This window comes from Podarcis tiliguerta (assembly GCF_965153285.1).
Source record: "Podarcis tiliguerta genome assembly, chromosome: 5".
NCBI classification, from domain to species: Eukaryota; Metazoa; Chordata; class Lepidosauria; order Squamata; family Lacertidae; genus Podarcis; species Podarcis tiliguerta.
Window position 1 is genome coordinate 71178009 of NC_139538.1, and position 26132 is coordinate 71204140.

Below are 26132 nucleotides of genomic sequence, written 5' to 3' on the forward strand. Positions count from 1 at the left end.
ATTCCAGCTTCTGCAGTACTATGAGCAAGTAATGGACAATGTAACAGTGTTGTCTACAAAAAGTGGTCATTTTTTAATGTAATTTACATAACAAAATATTAAGTTTTAGTTTAGCTGTGTTACAACTGCTTCTGGTAGCTAACCCCTGGAAGCCATTACAGTGGTACCTCGCAAGACGAATGCCTCAGAAGACGAAAAACTCGCAAGACGAAAGAGTTTTTCGTTTTCTGAGTTGCTTCGCAAGACGGGTTTCCCTATGGGCTTGCTTTGCAAGACGAAATGTCTTGCGCTTTTTTTTTAAAACTGCCAATGCATTCCTATGGGAAACCGTCAATACACATTGGTGCTTCGCAAGTCGAAAAAACTCGTAGAACGAAAAAACTCACAGAACGAATTAATTTCGTCTTGCGAGGCACCACTGTACAGTGGTACCTTGGTTTAAGAACAGTCCGGTTTAAGAAAGATTCGGTTTATAAGCTCTGCAAAACCGAAAATAGTGTCCCAGATTGAGAACTTGACCTCGATCTAAGAACAGAATCCGAACGGTGGAAGGGCACCGGCAGCGGGAAGCCTCATTAGGGAAAGCGTGCCTCGGTTTAAGAACGGTTTTGGTTTAAGAATGGACTTTCAGAATGGATTAAGTTTGTAAACCGAGGTACCACTGTATTAGTGTTAGCTAAGTGATTTACAAGATGCTCTCATAGTGTGTCACAGTCACACCCTAAATATGTGGAGCCTGTTCTTACATTTAGACTCCAGTTCAGATCAGACATGGTGGGTGGATAAAATTGATCCACCCAAACTGCAGGTAAACTTCCTTGTGAAGACTTGTTTAAAGATAAGGGCATCTTCCATCCGTTTATCATACTTCATTGGCAGAGATAGCAAACATGGTGCCTTCCAGATGTGGTTGGATTCCTGGATTCCAGCTTCCATCAGCTTCATGAGCCTGGCCAGATGTGAAGGATGAGGGGTGTTGTAGTCAAGGCAGATCTGGGGGAACCACATTTTCTAACTTGCTTTATGAATAATAACATTTTAGAATGCTATTGCGACACCCTAGGACTGATGTGTTTTGGTATGGTGTTTCTGAAGCAAAATACTTGTACATTGGTGTATAAGAGGGATTGAGATGGTGGTGGGTATACATAATCTGTTCTGATATTCCGATTCCATAAGTCACCTTGACAACTCTGTTAGCAAGGTGAATATTAAAATAATTTTAAAACTACACTGAAGGTTAAAGTATACTGGTGGAGGAGGATAAAATAAGTTGATGCAGCAAATGCCTGCTATTCTTGTAATATGCAAAGTAGTCACAATAAACAAAGGCCTGTTTCAAACAGATTCCTGTGGGAAGGCGGGATAGGATAGAGAAATCCATATTACTTAAGAGTAAGGAGGGCTAGGGAGAAAACTTCACAAAAGACTTTAAGAATGGTAAGGCTGTGCTACTTACTGGTAGGAAGTATATTGAGAGTTTAGAAAACTTTGGAAGCCAGCAAAGAACAGAAGTGTTAAGGAGGCAGTTTTTGCATTGACCTGCAAAGGTCAATGTGATTAAAAATATTTGTACCATCATGCTTTCTTTGTTGAGAAGTAAATATGCTCATGGCACTAGTCCATAGTCCTTTTGGTTTGAAGTGGTTTGTGGGCTCCTACAGATGACTTGTTTATTCTGCATTCATCCTGGTTTGCTTGTACAAAGCTTACTTACGCAATGGGTAGACTGTGCCCAGTCTTAAGCATTCATTCTGATCTGTTTACAGTGCAATGATATGACAATGACCATTCTTATTTGTTTGTGCAGTGTATCTAGGTCTTCCCACTAATCATTTGTTTATTCAACATTTTTCAATGCATTTCCCCATCACTTTCCAACCTCCAAAAAAATTGTTATTAGAAAAATATTGATTAGTTGTGCCAGAGTGACAGGGTACTATAATCCATTTTAAATGTGCAAAGCTAAAGTGCCAATACATGCTTGAATCCCTCCCATAAGATACTGACAATCTGGAGGCACCCTATATAGGATTGCTTTTCAGGGATGGGTAAGAATTGCATTTTTGCATGTTCTGCAAGATAGAAAGCATTGCCATATTGTCTGACAGCTGTTGACCAGATACCAGTCCAGCGTTTCTTTAAGACAAAAGATTTATGAGAGAAATATTTAATACTAGTAAATGAAGAATGCATTCTATCAGCATAGATCAACGTTCCCAACTGCCTGTGGGCAGAATTCCTTGCTTGCAGGAAGTTGGACTAGATGGCTCTTTGTGTCACTTCCAACTCTATGATACAAATACTTCTCACAGCTTGATCAAGCTGGCTTTCCCCTAGCATCATCTTTCCTGGAGGAAGATTCCAGGAGGCAGAGGGATGCAGGTGAAGATCACCTTGGCGCCTTCTGCAGCTTTAAACTTTCACTCCACACCCCACCATAGGGCCACTCTAAAAACCTGCAGGAAGAATGCTAATGACATTTTATATGTTGATATTGTTTGCAGTCTTTAAAAATCTTAAATTATAAGCCATCTTGGAAGGCTTTGTGTACTGAAAGGCAGGATATAAATAATAAATAAATCCAAGTTTGCCCTTGGAACTCATCATTCCACCATAGCTTGGTTTAGCTTTTCTTCTTTTTTCTTTTTTTGCTAGAACATCAGGGTTTTTTTTAATGAAATAAACATGCCCTAGGTTTTAACTGTTAAATTAAACCTGTTTAGTAGTTTCATATTGTGGGCTATGTGTATAACGCATTTCAGCTTTTGGTGTAGCCTGGATGTATTAATAACCATTTCAGGGTATACTTTTTGCTGTTCCTATTGAAAGCTTTATGAAATTTCCCTGTTCAGAATCTTCTAATAACCAGACTCTCTTGAGATACTTTGTGTGTGAAATTCTAGATCCATGGGTAATGCTGACATACCTTAAACATTTCAGGATGTCGTGCCTTCTATTTAAGGTAGAGATGTACAAACATCCTATTTTCAGCCTTTTCCAGTTCCAGATCTTAGTTATTTAACTAGTGTGTGAGTATCAAAACCTGCAAATTGAGCATTTAACATACTTGGGTCACCTGTTTTGAGGAGATGCTTGCAAACCTTTCCTCATCAGATTTCTCTGGTAATCTCATGTGCTTTGGACCAGGTGTGTAGCAAATTTAAATAACTTGTGAAGAAATAACAACATCAGTACTCCCATGAACAAGTCATTGAGGTTGACATATATATATAATGTTTCATAAAGTTATGCTTTTTGAGATTAACTGTTGGAACATACTGATAAGAGATCATTTGACCCTGACACTTGCAGTTATTTCTGTGGTGGTAAATGTAAGCCTATGGCAATAGCCCTCCAGATTTACCCTTCATATATTTTTCATCACAGAGCATTATTTGCATTTTACTATATACAATGTTGACTATAGTAGGAATGAGGGACTATAATGGAAAACATGAATAGAATTTTCAGTTGCAGTCCTCTGGATGGAATACCTTCCACTTATCTACTCTGAGCATTGTAGAAGATTCTACAATGAAGAACCACATTAGAGAAATCACTGTGCTAGAAAGTTTTGTAAAGTAGTTGATGAAATTATTGTTGTTGTCTTAATGAATTGTGGTTTGTTAAAACTATGTTTGTTATGTTTGGACTTTGCCATCTTGCTTTTATCATGGTTTGTTTGGTCAACCCACCCCAGGTGCTCACCAAGCTACAGAGGAGCCTCTGTTCAACAAATAAAGTGTTGAAAAAACAAGGAACATCTTGTGTGCTTGTCTATAAGACAATTCATGGTTAAAACAAACCATTACTTAGTTTGGGTGGCTAGCCTGTGTCTCTCAACTCCCATCAGCTGCAGCTTATGACTCTCCAGATGTTGATGTTCATCAACATCTGGAGAGTCATAAGTTAGCCACCCCTCATGTATGTTATGTGTGAACATTGGCATTATGTGGTAAGAGCAGGAAACCTTAATTCAAGTGGATACTGGTGTCAGTGTTAGAAACTCAGATATATAAGCTAATTGCCAAATGGCACCTTAAACCTAGGTTATGGTCACTACAACTGACTCTCTAGGCATCATATTTTATACAGTGAAATAATAAAACAACAGCAAAAACAGCTTCATTTCTATACAATTTTATACTTTAAAGAAAAAGATTGAAAGCAGTTTACAGCACATTAAAACCTCATTCTAGAATAAAACAAATTAGAGCTTCAAGGAAAATATTTCAGTTCTTTCTCTAAGTGACATTTTGCTTTCCCCATACTGTATTTATTTATCTACTTAATTTATATACCTTCCGCATAGCAGAAGTACTCTAGGAAGTCAGTGTGGTGTAGTGGTTAGAGTGTTGGACTAGGACCTGGGAGATCAGGGTTCAAATCCCCGCTCATTCATGAAGCTTACTGGACGACCTTGGGCTAGACACAGCCGCTGGACCGAGGAGCGGGGTGAACCGTGTACTCATTGGAGAAAAAGGTGGGCTCTAAATGCAGTGAGTAAGTTCTTGTGCTTACCTGCTTAAGAAAGCTGGAGGGGCCAGTCAGATGGAGATGTCAGTTGCCAACCTGGCACCCAGAGATCCCCGCATGGTTGCAATTGGACCAGTGCCAGTCACAAAACACACCTGGGGCTCAGGGAATTTGACAGATATACCCTATGACACACTCTTTTTAATTTAAGTGGGACTTGTGTGCAAACAGTACTTGATGGTTTGTGCCCTTCATCTGCTGCAGTTACTAATCACTTACCCTGGGATATGGCTCCCCCAATTCCTCCCCCTTTCAATTATCTTAATCAAATGAGTGGTGGTGCCTGGAGTGTGTCAATGATATATTAATATCACCCTGGAGAATTACACAAAGCAGATCCCTTGCCTGGAATTGCACAAGGGCAATGGTAGTGGAAGGAGTGTAGGCCCTACAGTGGATTCTAGCCTGTACTTTCCAAGTCTTTCTCAACTTGTATTCCAGCTGTTATATCTGCTGCTTCATTGCTCCATCTTCTTGGTGTACTACACTTGGTGTAGTCTGTGAGAGATCTGCCCAGGAATGATCGCTGGACCATTCCTATTCCAAAGATGCTCAACAGCCAGGTTTAGTCTTTGGTTTCAATCAATGTAATTGACTCCTTCCCTCTGTTCTTTTATTTGGCTGATTTGGTTTTTAAACATATTGCAGGCTACAGATATGTTGACGTGATAAGAAACGAATGCTTGCTGGTAGGTTAAATATGTGTCAGAGATTGACATTGCAGCAAACGAATACCTTCCATATTATATATAGTGCCTTTTAAAGTTTAGTTTTTCAGATATCCATTTTAAACTTTTGTGCAGTTTAAAATTATTAATTTTAAAATTATAGTGAAATAGAAAGTTGTGTTATTGTTTGTTCCTGTTTATGGACCAAACATAGTTTTTTATAGAACTTTAGGTTTATTAAGACTATCAGGTAGATGAGCTAACCACCAACGTGATTTTTTTGGCTTACTTTTGTTTCATTTCTTGTTTTAAAAGGTCTTGTCTGTGTGCATAAACTTATAGTACCGTATATACTTGAGTATAAGCCAACTTTTCCAGCAATTTTTTATGCTGAAAAAGCCCCCCATGGCTTATGCTTGAGTGAGGCGGGCGGTGGTGGAGGGACGAGCAGCCCAAAAGGAGCCCTTTCTTGCCACTGGTTCCACCACCGCCACCCCCCTCTCACAAGGGCAGGCACGGTAGTCACGGTTGGGAGAGGCGCTGCGCTGTGCGTCTCCCAAGCGCGGCTCCTATGCCTGCTCTTGCGAGCGGCAGAGGCGGCGGTTGAGGGAAATAAATGGCCACATTTAAGGTTTAGAGTAAATGCATGATGAGGGTTATTTGAATATGCATTATTGAAATATTAGTTATTTTAGGTAATAAATCATTGAATCAAAAACAAGAGGAAAATCTAAAAAAAATTTTTTTAAGTATTAAAAATTAATTGCTTCAGTGAGGTGTTAGGGCTTCCATGGATAACTCTCAGTTTGATCTGATGCCAACTCATTCCATGCAATTTTTGAGCAGGGGAAGAAATTACCATATAAAGAAAGGTCATGTTTTGAAACAACCCTCCTTCAGCCTCCTTTCTGCATAATCTTTTTTAAAAGTACCTCATATTGACAGGCTATTAACTTAGTAAAAATACGTCTCTTGTGCGTGTCATCTATATTTTTAGAAAAGCTAGCATTCAGGAATAAAAACTGCCTTGGGGTACTTAGTTGTATGTGCCTTGAGGAATTCAGTTTTGCATAGTGTTTTAGATTATCCTGAAAGATGGGAGGTAACTACCTGATTCAGTCAGGTTAAATTTCTGCAAGGTATTGTGAATTACAGTTTATCTTGCAGCATAATATGAGCAGGTGTTAAAAGTAGTTGCCTCCCAAGCAGTGATGGTAGGTTAACAAGACTTAAACACTGTGTTGTTTGAAGCACTGTTACATAAATATGAATGCCAGTGAGGCATTGAAACAGATTGTAGAGCAAAACTAAATAATGTCTGATGAGAAATCAAATAGTTTTTCTCCCAGCACTAAATTACATATCCACAATTTTTGTCCATTCTTTAAATATCTTTGTGACATTTTGCAGGGAAAACACAATGTTTTTGCATAGAAGAGGTCAGAGATGTAAGATGGAGTTTCTCTTTTCCAAATTGTTTTTCAAAACTTAATTTTACAGTGCTGGTCCTGAATAATGCAAGAATTCTTTTAATTATGCTTTAAGAATGGTGAAAGGAGCTGTTTCCAAGCTTTATGCCAATTCCAGGAGGATGAGTTTGTAGGAATGTTAAGCTCCTAAGTATAACTTTCTGTATTTGTTACAGATCTTACTGTGTGTATTTTGTAATGGGAGTTTTGATGATGGCCAGGGTTGATAGATGTTCTAATCCAAACATCAGTAGGACATCAGGTTGGGGAGGGCTGATTTAATACCTCACTGGATCCCTTTAGCTTCGAACTCCTCACAATCCTCAAGCAGTACTTTTTAAATGTCTGACATACTAGATCCTCATCTCTATTCCTGCCAGGATATATTTCTGCGCCCCAAGTCTTGGCTGTTTAACTACCAGTGTCCATTCCACAACTTTTTTCCTTGGCTTTTGATAAAGAAAAATAAAAGGGGTTCTGTGAAAATTCATGACCATCCCTGAGGATTCTCATAGGCTTAATTTCTGCAAAGTATTTTGCATTTACAGGGTCTTGTTGCTGTGTTGGCTGAGATGGAAAGGTGGTTCCAGCCCCTTTTTTTTGCAGGAGACCCTCTCATTCTCTCTACTCCCATTGAGCCAGTAGTGGAGAACTCTAGCCCGCAGGCCCAGTTAAGCTCCCTTAGCCGTCTCATTTGTGTTACAAAGCTGCCCTACTCTGCTGCCCTAACAAACTGTGTGGGCAGGTAAACAGAGACTTTGTCGGATTTGCCAGCAAAGCAAATAAAAAAAAAATTGTGCTATGCACAGTGCATTGTAAACCCTGGCATCAGCTGATGGTAGAGTCTTGCAAAGTGTGATAAAAAGTAGTTACCAAGACAGTACCTGATGATAAGGTGATCATCACTGCTTTTGTAGATGGTGCCTTTGCCCAAACATTTTGATTTCAAACCACACATGCAAAAGCAGGCCAGCATCCATTAATGTGATAGTGGATGGTTGACAGGTGGGCAGCCCTGCCAGCTTGTCAAACTTGGCACTCAAGGGGTGGGAAGATGGTACTCTCTGGCCTGCTGATCAGATTCAGTTCCCCACCTCACACATGAACAGATTATTTTAAAGGAATGGTGGTGAACAATTAATTCTATCTATGGGGGAAAGGAGCACCGGGGGAAACAATTTTAAGACCCAGGAAACATGCATGTGACAGTGCCATTAGCTGAATGCTAGCACTCTCTCACACAGCCCCTGCAGTTGTGAAGGAGTTTGTTGAACTGATGCCACAGGAGGCATCTTATGGTGTATCTTCCTGCCTCCCTCTCCTTGCTTCCTAGACCTGTGAATAATTCATTATTTTTGTGAGGAGTGTGGTATAGGTGATTCCAAAGGGGTTCTCCAGCTCTGGCTTAATTAAAAAGAAACTGGAAGTCTGTTCCTCTTATCTCTCTCTTCTGTGACATCCTTTCCCATCTTTTTCACTAAGTCAAGGCAATACAAGCCAGCCTAAAATAGAAGACAGTACCTTGGGAGCTTTCACAATAAAGTCACATAACCTTCCTGTGTACTCGTTTAGCATTTTATGGACATATGTTTGTTACATCACTTTGATTTAAGGGGGAATGAATGACTAAAGTTATACCTTGACCTAGAATGTAGAGCCAAAAGTTTAGAATAGTGTTTAATGCAGTAATGGAAAGAATTTTGTACAGCAGAACTGCACATGTCTTTATATGTATTCTTTCACTGGAATGTTTCTAGTATATAGAGACAGTAACTTTGAGCGGTTGGCTTTTTTAATAATTATAAAATTACTGTGAAAGTACAAGGGACAGCACAATGCCAGTAAGTGATGATGAAGAAGTATGTAGGATGTCGTTTTAAGTAGAAGCTAGAGTAATGTCTCAAGTCAAACCATTATTTCTGGGGAGAAGTTTTCATTGCATTTCATTGCATTTTTCATTAAATGTTTACAAAGAGATCTTTCCAAAGGCATCTCTTCACATAGATGATTCCAGCATTAATAAAGGAGGGCATTTTGTTTACACAGTAATCAGAGAGAGGCAGGCCTCTTCTGCTAACTTTTCCACTTCAGGAACGTGTAACCAATTTCTTAATCATCCTGTTATTATTGGCACACGTGCAGATTCCCAGTGTCTGGTTAAAACTATTTTTTGCAGCAACAAGCAAGTTTACTGCAAGCCTAGTGGTTTTGAGGAAGAAAGAACTGGATTTATTTTGTTAGTGTTCTTAATGGGGAGTGTTGGGAACAAATGAGATATAACCTGAAAAAAGGCATATGTGATTGTTTTGTCTCTGGAGTGCTTCTTCATCTTCATCTGCCCTTGGTTATGAAGAATACCTTAGAGCCTAAACTGTGAAACTGTATTGCAGTGAAATAGGCTACCTATAACTCCAGATTACATTGGGGACTTTTTAAGGGAGGAGTGCCATTTCAGCTGAAATTACTGCACATTCTGTGCAGGTACAGAAAAGAAAATCCATAATATTTAGAAGGTAGAGTATCCACTGCATACCAGCAGCATCAAATAAAGAGATTTATTTATGCAAAAAAACAAAAACCCACTAAGTAATATGTAGGTTATAAATCTTGAGGCATTTAAAACCAATTCTTAGCCTTTTGCTGCTTGAAAGTATTGTTGGAATCCAGATAACACCCTCAAGAATGCTTAATCTTAACTGCTTTCTTTTCTTTGTAGACACTCCTTGCTGCCTTTTTGGTATCAATTTGAGTGAGGTTTGCTGATGGTTTTACAGGTAACTGCTTTTAGAGTGCAAGGAAAAGGCAAGTGTGCCTGTAAATTCTGCAAGGCCCATTGAAAAAGTAGTATGCCAGTGAGTGAAACTTGAAATGTAGCTTATCCATAAAGAAAAACTTCTGCTAAGATAACATATATCAGCCTAGTTTGCATGCTATATTAAAACCGTAGTAAAAACAAACAATGGTGTAGTTTGAATGAGCATCATGCTTCTGCATGCTCCTGAAAACATCTTGCTCTGCTCTTTCTGTGGTCCTGCTGTGCTGCCTGAGTTAGGGTTGCGACTGCAAACCTGAGTTTGTGACCTGTTTCTCTCTAAACCATGAGTGGTAAGCCAAGAACAAAATTTGGAGGAAATAAACCATGACTACATGTTTTGATTTCTCAAGAAGCCAGGTTCTAGCTTGTTTCTTGGTGATGTGGCAGGAGTGGGAGAGGAGCAAAGCAAGAACAGTTCAGCAGTGTGTGCACTAGCACATTGTGTATTAACTGTGTTTTAAACAGTGATGTGTTTAATGTGATGTGTCAACCAGGCCAATATTTTACAGCTCTACACTGGTTTTTATTCTTTTTGTTTTTAATAGAGATGAGGGGGAGGAACTTAAAACATCTTACTTATGTTTAGAGGTACTCAGAAGTATTAGAACTGTAGCAGTGGAAATAACTCATAACATCCTGAAATAGCAATAACCAACTAAGAATAGAGGAAAAACTAATGTGATCCACTGTGGATCTTTACAATATCATGTAGATCTTTACAATATCCAGAGCTTTTGATTTTTCACTCTTAACACTATTTTAAAAATTCCATAGCTTTGTGGTTTCCAGTCTGTGGGCCACAGACTCTTGTGGAGCAACAGATTTCTCCCAAGGGGTCTGTTCAGATGGTCTTTGGGAATTTGCTTTCAACTTTATGTGGTGTGAAAGAGCTGCACACTTTGGTGCAGGATAAATAAGTAGAATTCTGCTAGGTACCTTTAAAAAAAATAAATCCTTTTTACCTGTGATAGACATATTTGTTCCTAATTAGTATTTAATGTATTCTTTTCTCCTTATATGTTTAAAGTGACCTCAGTATGTCATACAGAAGCTGCTTTCTGTGGGATTTAAGCTTGGGGAATAATTTTTTCCCAAACTTTTTTAAAGGAGAAAATGTTCACAGTTTTGCAATAACTGAAAGTTCTTTTAAATTGCTTTAGGAATAAGCCTACACGTTTTCAAGAAAATTACAACAAATTAGCATGTGGGGTCCACAAAATGTTTTGAGGTCAAAAAGGGTTTCTCATACTCATTAAGGTTGGAAGCCACCACCATAGCTTATATAAATTTGTGAAAATGAAAGCTGAGAATGCTTTACTGCAGATGCCTTGATGTAATTTAGTAGCGGAAAAATAAATAATTTTTAGTGTTTTGTATACTATTTTATGAATGCTAAAAGCATGCCACATACATTCCCATTAACACTTAAAATAATCATGCAAATCAGGCCTCCAGTTGTATTTGGGGTACCTTCATAGTTTAAGCATCTTTGCCCGTAACAGAATGATATTCTGAATAGTTTTTGATATTGTAAGGTTTAATCCTTATACTGTACTGTACAGATTTTAGCAGTTTGTTTCTATATGCAAGTTTTCACAGGATGTATCCTTGAGGTAATGTTTTCTATAGAAGTATCAGCTGGAATCCTATCGTTTGATTAAATGAAAGGCAGATGTCTCAAGAGGTTATCTGTATCACGTGAAGTTGACTGTTTTTGTTGTCTGTCTGAGGGTACAGCAGCATGCATAAACTTTTTTGTGTGATACCTACTTCAACATTCTGTTTATGTTTTAACTCTTTAATGATACAGTATTTCCACATATATTCAAATATGAGAATTTTTATTTCGATTGCTATTATAGTTGAAATATTTGCCTTCATTAATGATACTGTCGAAACACCAGTTTGTATAGCTCTCTTGCGTTAATAAGGCAGATTGAGGTTAAGAGTGTAGTTAGCTTCTTAATGTCTTCTGATGATGTTTGATCCAAACATCTGATGTCATCTGATGATGTTTGATCCAAGGAATTGACAGCTGATACTTATCTTCCTTGCATATTATACAGATGTGTTGGTATCATACCATGCTATAGATTCTTCCCCCCATCTAACTTCAGTAAAGAAGTAATTTAGTTTTTAAAGACTTGTTTGGAAGTACATGAAGCATCCTAACTATCCAACAGTGGGGATATCTTCTGTCAGAATGTTTTTCATTCTGCTACTGTAACTGTTTTACAATATATAGCCATGAACAGTGATTGCATAGGAAGTGTTTTAATATGACAATGATTGAGGCCACCTTCACATACAGTATTATGTATATTAGCAGGTGCACATTGCATATATTTCTAATGTTTCCATAACATACAGGAGACTTAAATTTTTAACAACATAGAAGTTATGTGCCTATACTATGAGGAGCCACAGTTGGTCTTGGTCCTCCACAATGTAGACCTGGAGTCAAAAAATAATCAGTATGACTCGCATATGATGAAAATGTCACATAGAGGAGGGAGAAAGGTTGTTTTCTGCTGCTCCAGAGAAGCGGACACGGAGCAATGGATCCAAACTACAAGAAAGAAGATTCCACCTAAACATTAGGAAGAACTTCCTGACAGTAAGAGCTGTTCGACAGTGGAATTTGCTGCCAAGGAGTGTGGTGGAGTCTCCTTCTTTGGAGGTCTTTAAGCAGAGGCTTGACAGCCATATGTCAGGAGTGCTCTGATGGTGTTTCCTGCTTGGCAGGGGGTTGGACTCGATGGCCCTTGTGGTCTCTTCCAACTCTATGATTCTATGATTCTATGAAAATCTTTGTGAAGCACATTCAATATGTAGGTAAATACCTAATTTCAATAGCACATTCCATAATCTTGATAGAAGACTCCTGTATTTTAGATGTGTATGGGGGAAGATGTTACACGAAAGTTGTTGGTTTATGCCTTTGGTTTTATGACTTCAAATTTGAAATTTCCTCCCACGTTTTGTAGTTTGTGTTTTAAGAGACTCATTAGTGTCATAAAAATCTGGTCATTTATCTAATTATGGCTAGTGTTTTTATAGGGCCACAGGGCCAGTTGTTTGTTTTTTATTGGATACCTCAAAGAATTTGTGCTCTTGTTATAACTGGGGTGGGACATGGTGGAGTGCTAATTAATAGGTGGGTGTTGGAGGGGGAAAGCTGTAAGATGGAGTCTTAATTTATTTTTAAGGGTGATGCTTTCTCAAAGTGAGGATAGAGTGGATTTAGGCTGACTGACAAGCATTTAAGTGGTTTGGGGGGTGTTGGGTTCCTCAACCTGTTTACAGTAGAGCTTTGTATATAAAGTGGCTTATTAAAGCAGAAATCTGAATGATAAGTCGTCTTCTGTAACCTTTTGTTTTGGAGCCAGCAGTTAGATCGCAGAGCACAATATCGGTTCAAGCTGTGACATACAATCAGGAAAATGAATGAAAGGGAGCTGGAACCACCAGGCTCTGAGATGAAAGACAATGCATAGTCCTATCTTTAGTCCTTTAAGATGGGAAAGATTGCCTTTTTAAATTTTCATTCTTATTGCATAATCCGGTCCCCAAGTTGATCTGGTGTGTAAAACACTTCAGAGGACTGGAGGAGAGGAGGACAACTCAGAATCTGATGCTTGCTGAGAAAACAGTCCATAAAATGTAACATAATACAGGTATCTGCAAATATGGTTAGATAAGCAACATATTCTGTTGGAGTTATTTCATATATAAAAACAATTTCAAATCCACTATCTATATAATTTTACTGCTAAATTTCTTTGAGATGTTTCTTAGGAAGCAATTCATAAATGAAATAAAAGAATAAATAAATATATTGGCGCAGAGTGAATGAATGAATGTTGCTTTAATGTCAACATGAGTTCACCCAACTAGTGTATCCCTGACTGTGGTACCTAGTGAGAGACTGGGGAGAATCGATGGGGCATGCAGAATTGAAAAACTTGGAGGTGAAGGCATCCTTTCCCAATGGACAGCCAGACACAGATAATTGCTTCATTTGGACACAATAAATCATTACCTAGCACCACAGGAATCAGCCTGAACAAAGCACAGGCTCCCATGTTTTTCCTTATGTGGAAGAGAACAGAAACATTAGCTTCCTGTTTGAAGCTAACTGGTTTACCATTATGACTGAATGGTGAACCGCAGCTAGCTTTATGTTGCTTTCAGGTGAAGCCATGATTGTAGGCTGAGTTTGAAGTTGATCCTGTTTTGTATTCAAATGAGAATGTTGTCTGTTGCAACTGCTATCCGTTATTCTGCATTCTCTCTGTATCTTTCCGTAGACAGCGATCCTCCAAACAGAGACAAGGATGTTCCCCAATACTGTGCCACACAGATCAAAAACAAGGCTAGCAGCAGTGACCAGTGGGAGTCCAGCTGTTTTTCATAAGTTGCCATCATTTCCACAGCTTGTACTGGGTATCTGCACCTTTTGGAAATTATTTGACAGATGGTGATGCAACAGGTGTATCTGTACTTGGCATAGAGACGTTATGTCTGATACTTTTCTGTCTCAGGTGGAGTTTAAAGGACCAAGTGTTCCACAAATAATAATAAAAATGGCAACCCCCATGTCTCTGTGATGCTATCAGAATTTGCTCCATAACTAATCTGGTGTGTCTATTCTGATATTGGCTGCCAGATAGTCCTCCCCATGTAACTCACCTCACCAGTCTTCATAATGGAGGGGGCAGTGAGTTCTCCCCCCTCCCCCCCACTACCTAGTTACTGCTGGTGTTAGAAACAAAGCAGTCGAGTGGGATATATGGGCAAGGCAATCCCACAAGTAAACTGTCCTAAAAGCTCTTTATATAACAACAATAACACATTGAACTTCGCTTGGTAACATGTTGGCAACCAGTGCAGATCTCTGAGTAGAGCAACCATGTCATGCTTCATCATTCTGCACTGATTTTTCCATGATGATTTCTTATATATTGTAAAGTAAGACTTGGTTTTATATAAATGAAAATATGAGTAATTAGAAATGTGTGCTTATATTAAAGAGAGTGTCTTCATTTTACAATTGAACCAATTTGACAATGATGCAATTTATACAACTGAAGCAGTGTCAGATATGAAGTACAATAAAAAAGAAGCTGAAATAATTCTAAAATTGCCAAGTATGAATATATCATAAGATTCGTACTTGGCAGTTTTAGAATTATTTCAGCTTCTTTTTTATTGTACTTCATATAAGTGGTGAGAGTTCATGTTAATATTTAATAATGTAGGTTGGTTGTTATGTAAAGAAATTGTCTTTCTTTTAGCTGAGTATAGTGCTAAGAGTTGTGTAGCTCCATTGATTGGTTCCATGCAGGCGAAACCTGACCTTTAGCAGATGTTTGAAAAACTGCCAGTACTCGGTGCGATCAGTAGGCTAGACAGTGTTTTTTTCCTCTCATGCTGGCAGAAAACCTACATTGTCTTAGTAACACAGCGTTGCAATTTTAGCAGTTTTTGTTTTGTTTTCTAAGTGTTTCTAATTCTTGAAAAGAGTTTCCAGACAGGTACTTCTAAAAGTTGTAAGATAGATATAACTGTTGCAATGTCTACAAGTTTGTGTGAACGTATTTTAAGTATTAAGCATCTAAAAACATTTTCAATTGCTATGCTAACATCTCTGTCATATGTACCTTCTTAGCACAAGTTGTGAAATAAGTACATTTTGCAGCAACAAAGAAGTGAACTTCTGTTGCTTGAATTTGTTATTGCCTTTGACAATTATGTAATTCTGGTGTCTCATACTTTTCTGGGGGCATGTGTGTATGAAATGCTTTTTTCCCTTACAAATCAAAACACAGCCCATCTGGAGCTATTGGCTAAGAACTGGATGTTGTATGACTCTCTGTGAAGGCAGATTTTCTAGCAGTATTTAAGAGGAAGATGCAGCTGCTTAGCTGTAGGAGTTTAAGGAAACAGAGCCTGTATTGTTCATTTTAAACTCTACTAGTTAGGCTTCAGGAAAATGTGAGTTATCTGATGAATACTTTGACAATACCACCAGCTCCAAGGCTGGATCTTTTCCTGCAGGTGCTAATATTCCTAAGAGCTTTATAAATGCTTTTGAGTGCACAGACTTTGGGGTTTTTGAAAAGATGGAATTACAATAATCTTGTTTCAGTCTGAGATGTACAGTGGGTGATATCCATGGTTAGTCATCCTCTGACTAGACCCATCAGAACCAATGGCCTTAAACAATTTACATGAGTCTACTCAGAGTATGACTAACATTGCAAATGGTCCAATATGTATAAAACCTTATACTGCTCTTTTCTCTCTCTTTTTTTTTTTTTACTATTGGAAACAAAGACCTCTTAAGTAAATCAGAATGAGGGGCAGATGGTAGGGAAAGTGTCTTGTAATTGTAGTGCTAATGTGAATTGTGGAACCTTTTCTTAAACTGACCGGCAAAGCCAGGATCTGCTCCTCATTACTGTTTCCTGACATTAAACTTCAAAGGAAAATCCATTTGGCCACTCTTCTTCTATCTGCATACACCTATCTGCATCTTGCTGCAACAAATCTGCCCTATATAGGGTTGCTGTGACACAATTCGTACGTTACCCTTAAATTTTAAGGTGCTCTAAGCATGGTTATATAAACCTTTATTTATAACCACAGGGGTAGCTTATCACTGAAGGAGCACAAAAACTTACTTCGCAGAAAAGGATGAGGAACATAATTCTTCAGAAATAAAGAACTTAATTTGAAACATATAGGAATTTCATTTTCCAGACATTGCTAAATTTTGTCGATTTTGTTGCCTTCAACTAGTGAGGTGTTGTAGATTAGAGCTAGAAAACAAATAAAGCATAATTCTGAATTGTTCCCAAACTTGGTTATTACTTAAATACTCTCACACAGGTACAAATTAGAATATGTATTTAAATAATTTTTATCCTGCTGTTCAGCCAAAAAAGGCTCCAAGCAGCCATACAGATCACTTAAAAAGACAGTTACTGCCCCCAGGATTATAACTTAAAAATACATGACATAAAAGGAAAATGAATTTGGAGGAAGAAGTAATCAAATTAATGTTGTTGTTATTTTTTAATGGAACACAGAATCAAAAACAAAAGCTCACCAGACAGAAGTCACCAGAATAGTGGTTGAAAAATACTGACCTAGGCTAGTATGGTGATGGACCCCTTCAGCAGCTCAGGACTTATAATTCTGATGATTTTGCTTAGGATCAGTCTAAAATCAAAGAAATAAAATATTATGGTCTTGCTGTTAAAGTATGTGTATCATTGCAATAATGTTTCTCCAACTACTTTATTTCCCCAGGTATATGTGGAATTTGATGACCTTGAATGGGAAAAACGAGAATGGGTTAAAGTTTATGAAGATTTTGCAGCCTTCTTGGTGGAGTACCAGCTGGTCTGGGCAAAGAGAAAGGATCCTAGCCAGACTCAGGGATCAAAGACCAAGCATATTCAGTGGCCTGCACTGGTAAGATATTGAAATTCCTTTTAACAGTGGTGCAAAGGATACAAACTGCTCTGGGCCCCACTTCTCTGCCTCCCTCAACCTATGGGTTCATATTGCCTTTACCAGCAGGGTTAGAGAAATGACATTAGCGTGCATATACAGTATTTCTCAGTTATTCCATTGAGGCCGATGGCTACCTTGTTATCATCATGGAGTCTCAATGTTTAGCCCTTGTGTTAGTTTAACAGAAAGCAATAGAAACATTTCAGAATATTGAAGTTCAGGGTTTAAAAAAATAATCAAAATATACGCCAATCAAGTTTTAGATAACAACATTGAGGCCTAGAAGTTCTTTGGCCGCTGCAAGTTCTGTTGTCGACTCCTTGCTAGCTAGCCAGAGGGAGGAGACCACTAGGGAGCAGCCCATACTCAGTACACAGAGGCTTGACTCTCTGGGCAAAGTCTGTTCCCTTCCCTGTTTTCTCTTTCCTGAAAGGAACACTTTTTAAAATCCATACTTTATCTGTTAGAGGGTGAGTGGATACTTAGAGGGTGAGGTGGAGGAATATTTTTGGGTTTTTTCTAGAAGTTTCTAGATATTGGAAGAGAGCTATATTAGCCAATTCCTGTCAGCCTCTTTTGGGGGCCTATTTTCTAGGTTGTTCTTCCTTAGGTGCTGGAAGGTTGGTTGAGGTTGGAAGGTTGGTTGGAGAGAGAATAAAAATAAGATTGAAAGGCCTGCATGGGAAAAGGCTTTGACTTTGCTTCCTTTGTTTGTGTGGATCTTCCTCATTAATTCCATAGTCACTTGTTTCCATTTGAAATCTCATGGCTGTGTTATTGTTACAGGAATATTGCAGTGTATAGTTCTAGTGTTTCTGAATGGAGGGTAGTTAAAATTAGTAGGTGATGCCTTAGTTATAATTTTGAGGCAATGAATTGAAAAACATTTGCGTATTCAGTAAGCTGTAAGCACCCCACCTCCAGATTTACATGCTTAATTCCTTTACCAAATACATAACTGTACAGTCTATGTTTGGCTTACGGCTTCTTGATTCAACATTTTATGATGTTAGGTATTCTCATGTTATTTATTTTGTGAGTTGTTGTGTAGGCTGTTATGATGTGCCTGAGTTGTTAACTCGGCACATATTTCTTGTTCTTGTTTTGTGCTTATAGAACATTGTACTAGTCTTGAAAGGGAGTCTCAACATTGTCTCTTGGGAGCAGGGTCTTCCTGTCCACCTCCTTGAGTTTCCACCCTGATTCCATTTTTGTTCCATACCATTTACAGAGCCCAACACAAATCTCAGGATTGCACTATTTCACACAGAGACCCCCTTGAACTACATCAGATTCTTTGTTTTTTAGATTTCAGATTTTTAGATCTTGACTTAGAAGCTATATGACTATACACTCCTTGTCTCTTTCCTTGTGCAGTTGGCTTCAGTGAAGCTTTTCTGTTTATTAAACCAGTCTCTTGTGGTGTCTAAACCAGTAGGATATGTTTTAAGGCTCCCAAAAAACAGGATATAAAACCAGGATCATCTTATGGCTTGTAGGGAGCTCTTACCAGTTTTGAAATGATGGGAAACAATGTTTTGGGAAACCAGGAAAGTTTTGCTTGATGCCATGCCCACAAGGGGAGGGTGGGTGCAGGCACACATTCATTTCTGTATGAGCTGGATCACCATAATATAATTTTAGCATGTTTCCGCCCAACTAGTGGGCCTACAGGTTCACCATTTTTAGTTAATGCAGAGGAATGACTTAATGTCTTGCAAATGTTTTACAGATTTCTTATTTTTGGTGGAATGCAGGAGCATTTCTATTTAAGCAATTTAATTTCTTCAGAAGAAAGATCACTTGTTACCTGCTTTACACACTGAAGTGGAATGGCAACTGAATTGTGCATTTGGAATCTCTAGTAAAGCTTAAAAGTCTTAAAGCTCTTAGAAGATCATTTCTGAGACTATAAGATCTTTATGGCTAGTACAACAAGCATAACCAATGCATATGGGATGACTGGCCAAGCTGCAGCCTTTTCAGGGCCTTTGGTTGATTTAATGTATTCCTGAATTTCTGTGCACTTTGTTTTGTGCTGCTTGGGACCTCCAGTTTGAGTTTTCTTGGGTATCATTGAACAGTTTGGGTAAGAAAGATAAGCAATATATCTGGGGTAGAATTAAGGTGTATATTAAGGGACAAAGAGTAGGAATTGCTGCTGTGAAGAGGCTTTCAGGGATGGGGGGTCAGTGAGGAAGTGGAAGAATGGTAGCCATGGTGAGGACAAGGGGACTGTGTCTTTCACACATTGAGATGTTTATTTGTGGTTTAGAAACTGTGTATTCCTAATACAGAATGTTAATTCTATCTTGCAATATTAAAATATTGTCTTCATAGCTGTAGATTGGAAGCATTCATATTCAGAATCAGAAAGGCAACAGGTGCCTGCAGGTTTGTGTTCTTAGTTTATTGCAGAAAATGTACTACCTGTTGGCAAGGCTAGCAGTTTAGCAGGCACATGTGATTTCTATAGCAAATGAAAAGACTGATTTTCATTTGAAGCTTGTAAGCTTCTGTACCGTTCTTGTGAAGAACTTTTAGTTGGTTGAATGACATTTTCAGGACACTGGTTTAATTTATACAGTATTGTGCTGCTAGCTGACATATGCGTACAGAAGGTTTGAGTCTATTGAAAACAATACAGTTCCATTTAAACATCATCTTATGATTGGACTATGTTTTCTCTGCTGCATCATTATGTTTACTAGAATGTATGTGTGCATGCACTGTTCTGCACTGTCTCCTCAAGTTTATTAACAAGGCAGATACTGTGTTCCCATTTTGCTGTCAGAGGAAGTATAAAATATTCCTATGACATTGTCAGAAGTGATGCAGTTGACCTATTTCCCCATTGTAAAGACAGGACGGATTTCACAAACTAAAATTTTTCTGTGAAATTCATTGCTACAAAGAAGTCTAAATGCTCACTGCCACATCGAAGAGTATTTATTGCAGTATCTGAAAGTTGCCTTGAAGCACATTGTCAAAAATATTCTTATGTTGTAAGTTATATTGAAAGCACACAATTTCCCAAACTGCGTGAAACACTGAAAACATTTTCACTTCTGTTGAACATAGTTACTGTATACAGAATGATTTGACCTTGGCATACAAGGCATAAGGCATGGGATCCCTTCTGGGTTTGTCTTCCATTTAGATTTTGACAGCTTATTGCAGTTGGCCTAGATGTAATGGTACAGAAGAAATGCTGTTTGTTTGAAATGGAAATGAGACTCAGCATGTGCTTGACTGAGCAGCCTGCGTGTTCTGTGGCATCTCTGTAGTGCCAGCAAAGACTAAAGGTCATATGAGGGTGCTGGGATGACTCACTGGCTTAATTTCCTCATCACATCTTAGTATATAAGATGGGGTATATAAATTGCCTTAGGGAAAATATAGTGAAAAGAAAAGAAAATGTTGCTGATTTTAGTTGATTAGTGCACTTGTGTTCATCCCTTTCAGACCCATGCTTAACCTCAGTCTACAACATGAGACCCACTTTTATTTTTTCACTACACAGGTTCATCTTTCACCTTGATTTTTAAGAGCTAGAATGACCATGTGTGAATCAGGCACAAGACCCTGTTACCATTAGAAGAAAAGTGGGAATTTGGGTCAGTGCAACTTGTAGAGGAGTGAGAACTAGCAGCTGCTGAATTTTCCTTCTCACTTCACAATTATTTAAACAGTAAATAAGCTCTGTCTTCTTTCTTTTTCTTTTCGCATTTAGAAGCTGTTTTTCTTTTTTGCTCTCATTACAAAAACCATTTCTAAAATTATTTTGTAAATTACTACAAAAATAATTGGGGGTGCCACTGCTGTGAACCCGCCTTAGTCTGGGGTGCAGTTTATTAATTGAAGACCAGTGGACTAGTAGAAGCTAAAAGTTAAACATTTGCAATTAATTTAGTGAGCAGGAATTATACCTGTTGTAATTCACCTTGATTTTGTGTGTGAACCCATGTTACATGTTGAAATTGTTGGGACTGATACATTGTTTGGAAGAAGTGATATATCATAAAGGCCTGGCTGGGTGCTCTTGAACAAATCAGATCTGGAACAAATTTTGAGGGTCCTGTTCCTGCAGTGTAGAGGAGAGGAAGATAAAGTTCTGTTGCATGAACAGAACTCCTTCTTTACAAGTTTGTGTGCTCTTTTTTTGTTCTTGGCAATGTGGAGTTGTCATAGGGGAGTCTTGAGAGCAAATTTGAAAATGTTGCTCCTGTTGTAGGAAAGTAAGATGCTCTGCCCTCAAAGTTATCACATCTGTAATTAGTACAATGTAAATTGTGATCTCGTGAATATCATAGTGCTAATGAATAGTACCTACAATATCAGTAGGTCCAGAATTGGCCTCCACAGTCACCTCTGGACACACTGTTAAGACCATAGTCACAGAAGACAATCTTACTCTGTTACGAGTGATCCCCAAAGAAGAAGATAATATCAGTAATGAAAAGCAACATGATTTCCTCTACTTCTAAAAAATTGCATATAGTTAATTCAGTGCTCTTTCTGGCAGGGAAAATACACTTTGCTAAATAACAGATTCAATGGGCAGTCTGCAGCTACAACAGAGAGCAAACTGTAGAACAACCACTCCAGAGTGGGGTTTCTCTCCTTTCCCTTGCTTTTATGCTAAGCAGTAGCAATAACAGCAGTGTCTCCAGCAGCTAGAATTACAGCCAACCCATGAGAGTAAAAGAATGGGTGAACTGTTACCTCTGGCTAGTGGTGCTGTGAGATCCCTCACCATAAATATGTCCAAAGCAGGAAGCCAGCTGGGTGTCCGAAAGCTCTTGGGGCTAAGGGGATGAGAGGTAGGAATAGCAGCACAGTCACACCCAGCTGGATGCCATCTGTTCTAGCCTTACTGGACTCAGCATCCAACGTACTGTGTGTCTACTCCTTCTTTCACTCTCCATACTACATTCTCACACTGCTGCCTTAAGCAAAAAGACCCATCTCTCCCCTGCCTTCCTTTGGAGAGGGTTGGTGTCTTCTTGCAAAATTAAATGTTTGGGGTGATCAAGCGGTTCCTAAATAAAAGAGGTGCATATTTTGAAGAGCAAAATGGATCTATAGTTAAGAAGTCAAGTTGCAATCACTTCCACAAAGCAATCAAAACAGAGTATGTGGGAAGGAGTGGGTAGCAGAACTGGTGAGACTGAGGTTAAAGAAAAGGATTAGCAGGGCTAAAGAGCACGGCCAGTCCAAGGCATAAAGTATAGAATCTGTGAGCTTAGCACATGGTAGTAGAGAACAGGGGGGAAAAACTGCAATAGAAAATAAAGAACCAGAAAAATTTCCAACCCACATTTCAACAAAACAGCAACTTCTTCCTCAAAGACTGGGGTCGGCAAGGTTTACCTTGCCTAGGCCACCTCACTCCAGCGGAGATCCTTCCACGGGCCGGATCGTGAGTGCGTGTGCCCGCAATTTCCAGCATCTGCAGACGCGATTTTCGGTGCCATGGAAGCGAGTCCCTGCGCTGCGCCGGTTTAGCGCAGTGTGCAGGGACTTGCCGAGCGGGTGGCTCGATTTGGGGGATTTTGTTTACTAAATGCAGGTCAAATATATGACATTAGGTCACTCTCTAGGGCATCAGAAAATTTTCCAATGCAAACTGATAATTTTCTGGTGAAAATAACTCTAATTTGCATAGGAATTTTCCCCCACCCCCAGAAAGCCCAAATGTCTATTTAGTAGAAACCAGCTCAGAAGCTTTCTAGTCTGCTGCAGTCAGCAGCCACGTGCCAGTAAACATTGCAGCAGGGTTTTTCTCCCCGTTAAAAGGGTTTGTCAGTGCATATCAATTGTTCAAGGATTATTGTGCTCCTATTACTGAATTAAGATTAGTGGTAGTATAGCATTTCCTTCACCACCACAACCTTGCTTCCCAACCCCCCCTCATATGGAAAGGCCTTTAATTTTATCAGTCTAGCCTGATAAGCTTTCTTAATCAAATCTTGTAAACAAAGTGACTGCTTTCACTTTGTAATCTCTTCACTGATATATTGCTAATTGTCTTAAACTAAACTAGACCATATTTTTCTTTGCCTTATATAAAACAAAAGATATATTCTAGTATAAATGTTGGAGACAGCACCAGTATGTGGTTTTAAATCTGTATTACGCAAATACAGTCATACCGCGGGGTTAAAGACGCTTCGGGTTAAATCTTTTCAGGTTGCGTCCCGCGGTGACCCGAAAGTACCGGAAAGGGTTACTTCCGGGTTTCGCCGCTTGCACATGCACAGACGCTCAAAATGATGTCATGCACAGAAGCGGCGAATCGCGACCCGCTCATGTTGCGAATGGGGCTCCGGAACGGATCCCGTTCGCAACCAGAGGTACCACTGTATTCCCTTTTACACAAGATTTGCCTGGTCCGAACAACACACTTAGCCAAACGTTGGGTTAGTATGAATAAGCAGGCTCCCTGAAAAGAGCTTATAGCTGCTTTGTTCCTCCTAATCCCCCCATCCCCCAGCTGCTGCACCACCAAGCTAAACCAAGGTTTGGTTTGGTTTAGCATTTCATCCCAACATGGACATTCACAAGAATAAAGTGGGTCCATATAGTCTCTCTCTCTCTTTCTCTTTCTCCCCCCGCTCCCCCGGCTTATAAGGCATCGTAGGCCAGGGTTCAGCACACAACAAAAACTGTACAATGAAGGTGCCACACATACTTCTGTAGGGAGGGCATTATACAACTTAAGCACTGCCACAGATAATGCCCTTCCCCCCAGCTTTTGCTTGGTGGGTGGTGCCAAAGCCTACTGATCTTTACTCCCAAGAAGGTCTCTAGGGCAGTCTTTCATATATTTGGGGTCTGTTTCAACAGCAGCATAATGATAATAATGATAATATAAGATTTCAACAAAGGTTTTATGTTTATAGCGCTCTCTCTCTCTGTGAACTTTTAAATAAGTAAAAGTAATGTTGAACTAGAATATGTCTTGGAAGGAAGTGTGCATTTTCAATTTTCCCTTTCTTCTGCTGTTCTCTGGGTCCGTTATGCTCTCAGCCTTCCAGAAGTGACTCACATTTTCAGTGCTGGCTGTCATCCAAGTTGCAGATAAAAGCCCTCCAGCTGGCTATCCATCTTGTTCTACACTTCAGCAAAGGAGTTGCAGTGAAGCGTTGCTGTTGGCAGTACAGAGCAGCTCCTCTAGCACAGTTATATATAAATATTTTTCACAATTTCTGTAGAGGTTAATGAACAAACGCTAGCACATGCAAGTAGCATTTCTTGATAAAAGTTCATAAGAGTTCTTTGAGACAGAAAGAAATCTATCTTAGTCTTTCTACAACCTTAGGAGCTATCAATGCTTATCAAACAAAAAATTCTTTTTTTATAATCTTGCTGTATAGTTTAAACACTCAAGGGAACTTTGACCACCATTCTGCATACTCAGATGCTGAATGTACATGTTTAGATCCTCACGACTACTAACATTTCTTTTATATGCTGAAGTCACAAATCATTAGGATCAGTTTTTCTTTCATAAAGGAAAACTGAGCTTGTGTTTGAGCCACATTGAATAACTTTTCTGTAAAGTAGGGCACGCTGTTAGCAGAAATACACTAGTACCGTGGCTGTAAGCCAAGACAGTAATTGAAGGTCATGGATTGTTTGCTAAGTGCAGTTCTGTGTGCTGTTTTGGTCCATAGGGGGACTGGCAATGCCAAGAAACAAAGAGAGCTCTGTTTGTTTGTTTTTTTTAAGGTTATGGTATGGATTGCTTGACAGTTAATGCCTGACTGTGAGATGAAGCAAATGGTGGCTTAATGAAATATTATAAATTCTATAACTTTAAATAAGGTTTGTCAAGTGTGAAAGTTTGTATACCTCAATACTTTGTAATGCTGGTTTCTGAAATAAATTGTGGTGTACGTTACGCAGTCACTCTCACTCTACATTTACATAGTTGCTCAGTTTTGCCTGCATTTTTTTACTTCAATCAATTTTCTTTTTTACAGCAAAACAGTTGCTGGTGAGGTATTAGAATGCAGCAGCCACAATTAAACTCTGTTCAAGTAGCAGACATTTACGAGTTTGAACTAGCCTTGCATTTATATTCATGCAGATACAGTATTTTCTTAGGTCTGGTTTACATAAGCATAGAATGAGATGACGAGATCCTGTTGTGGTAGAATATTCTGTATTAAGAAGGCTGAACGTAGGGGGCACCATGCTTTCTAGGTTTTGTTTCTTTAATCTTAGTTAAGCGAAAATTAGCACACCCCTTTTTTCAAGAACCCCTGTTAGCAGCAGTTTGCAACCTTTTAACCACTGTTAGGGCAGTAAGGAAATTTTGCACATTAGAAGTTAGCATCAAACAGCTGTTTGTCCCCATCCCTTAGTTGATAGTTAAGAAACAGGCAGTGTTACATCTGCACCAACCCTGTGTCATAGTTTTCTTGAAGAACATAGGTAAAATACTTAAACTATCCAAGTTCTGTTGCTTGTTTAGGTCATTCTAACACAATTTGTTGTGACGCCTTTAAATCACTGTAGTTTACACACCAAGTAGCTAGTGTTTGTAGTAAGGTAAAATGTTAAAAATCCTGTGGAGACTCAGAGGGTTCTTCATTTTCTTTCCTACTTTGGACATGCAGACTGTGATATGAATAGTCAATGGAATTTAGGGTTAACAGCAGCAAACTGCTGAAATGGTTTTGAGGTTGTAGGAAAGGGAGTAAGATGTCTAAGAATTCCCTGATGTGTAAAATTTAGATAGTTGATTCAGAGGAAAAATGACTCTAGCTTTGATCATGAAAACAAGTCCCTTGAGCTTTAAACAAGACCTATATTTTTAGTAGGACTACTAATGCAACAGATACTAATGTATTGCTTGTTGAATGCTATTAATACATGGATAACAAACTTTGCCTGTCAGTTTTGATTGCGTTTTAATACATGTTTGTCTTGTCATTATAGAGAAATGAAACATTTTGCACAGATATTTTGTGCACCAATGAATTGAAGCGTCAACATCAAGTTGTTGTTGCTGCTGTTGCCACTGCTTATTTATGGTTGTTTAAAATAACATCCCAGGTTAGAAGTGGAGGGAAAGAAATCAATAAAAATAATTTCTTGTGATAGTAA

The 26132-nt window shown here is 38.8% G+C and overlaps 1 protein-coding gene across 4 annotated transcripts in view; it reads left to right on the forward strand.

Moving 5' to 3' along the window:
- JMJD1C (jumonji domain containing 1C) overlaps nt 1–26132 on the forward strand; it is a 115272-nt gene that overhangs the window by 25847 nt on the left and 63293 nt on the right. For all 4 annotated transcript variants that reach the window (XM_083439892.1, XM_083439893.1, XM_083439890.1 and 1 more), the window contains exon 2: nt 16809–16973. Coding sequence is in view for 2 of the 4 variants with exons in the window: in XM_083439890.1 (XP_083296016.1) it covers nt 16809–16973 (165 nt within the window). In the remaining 2 variants the exon portion in view is untranslated. The remainder of the gene's footprint in view (nt 1–16808; nt 16974–26132) is intronic.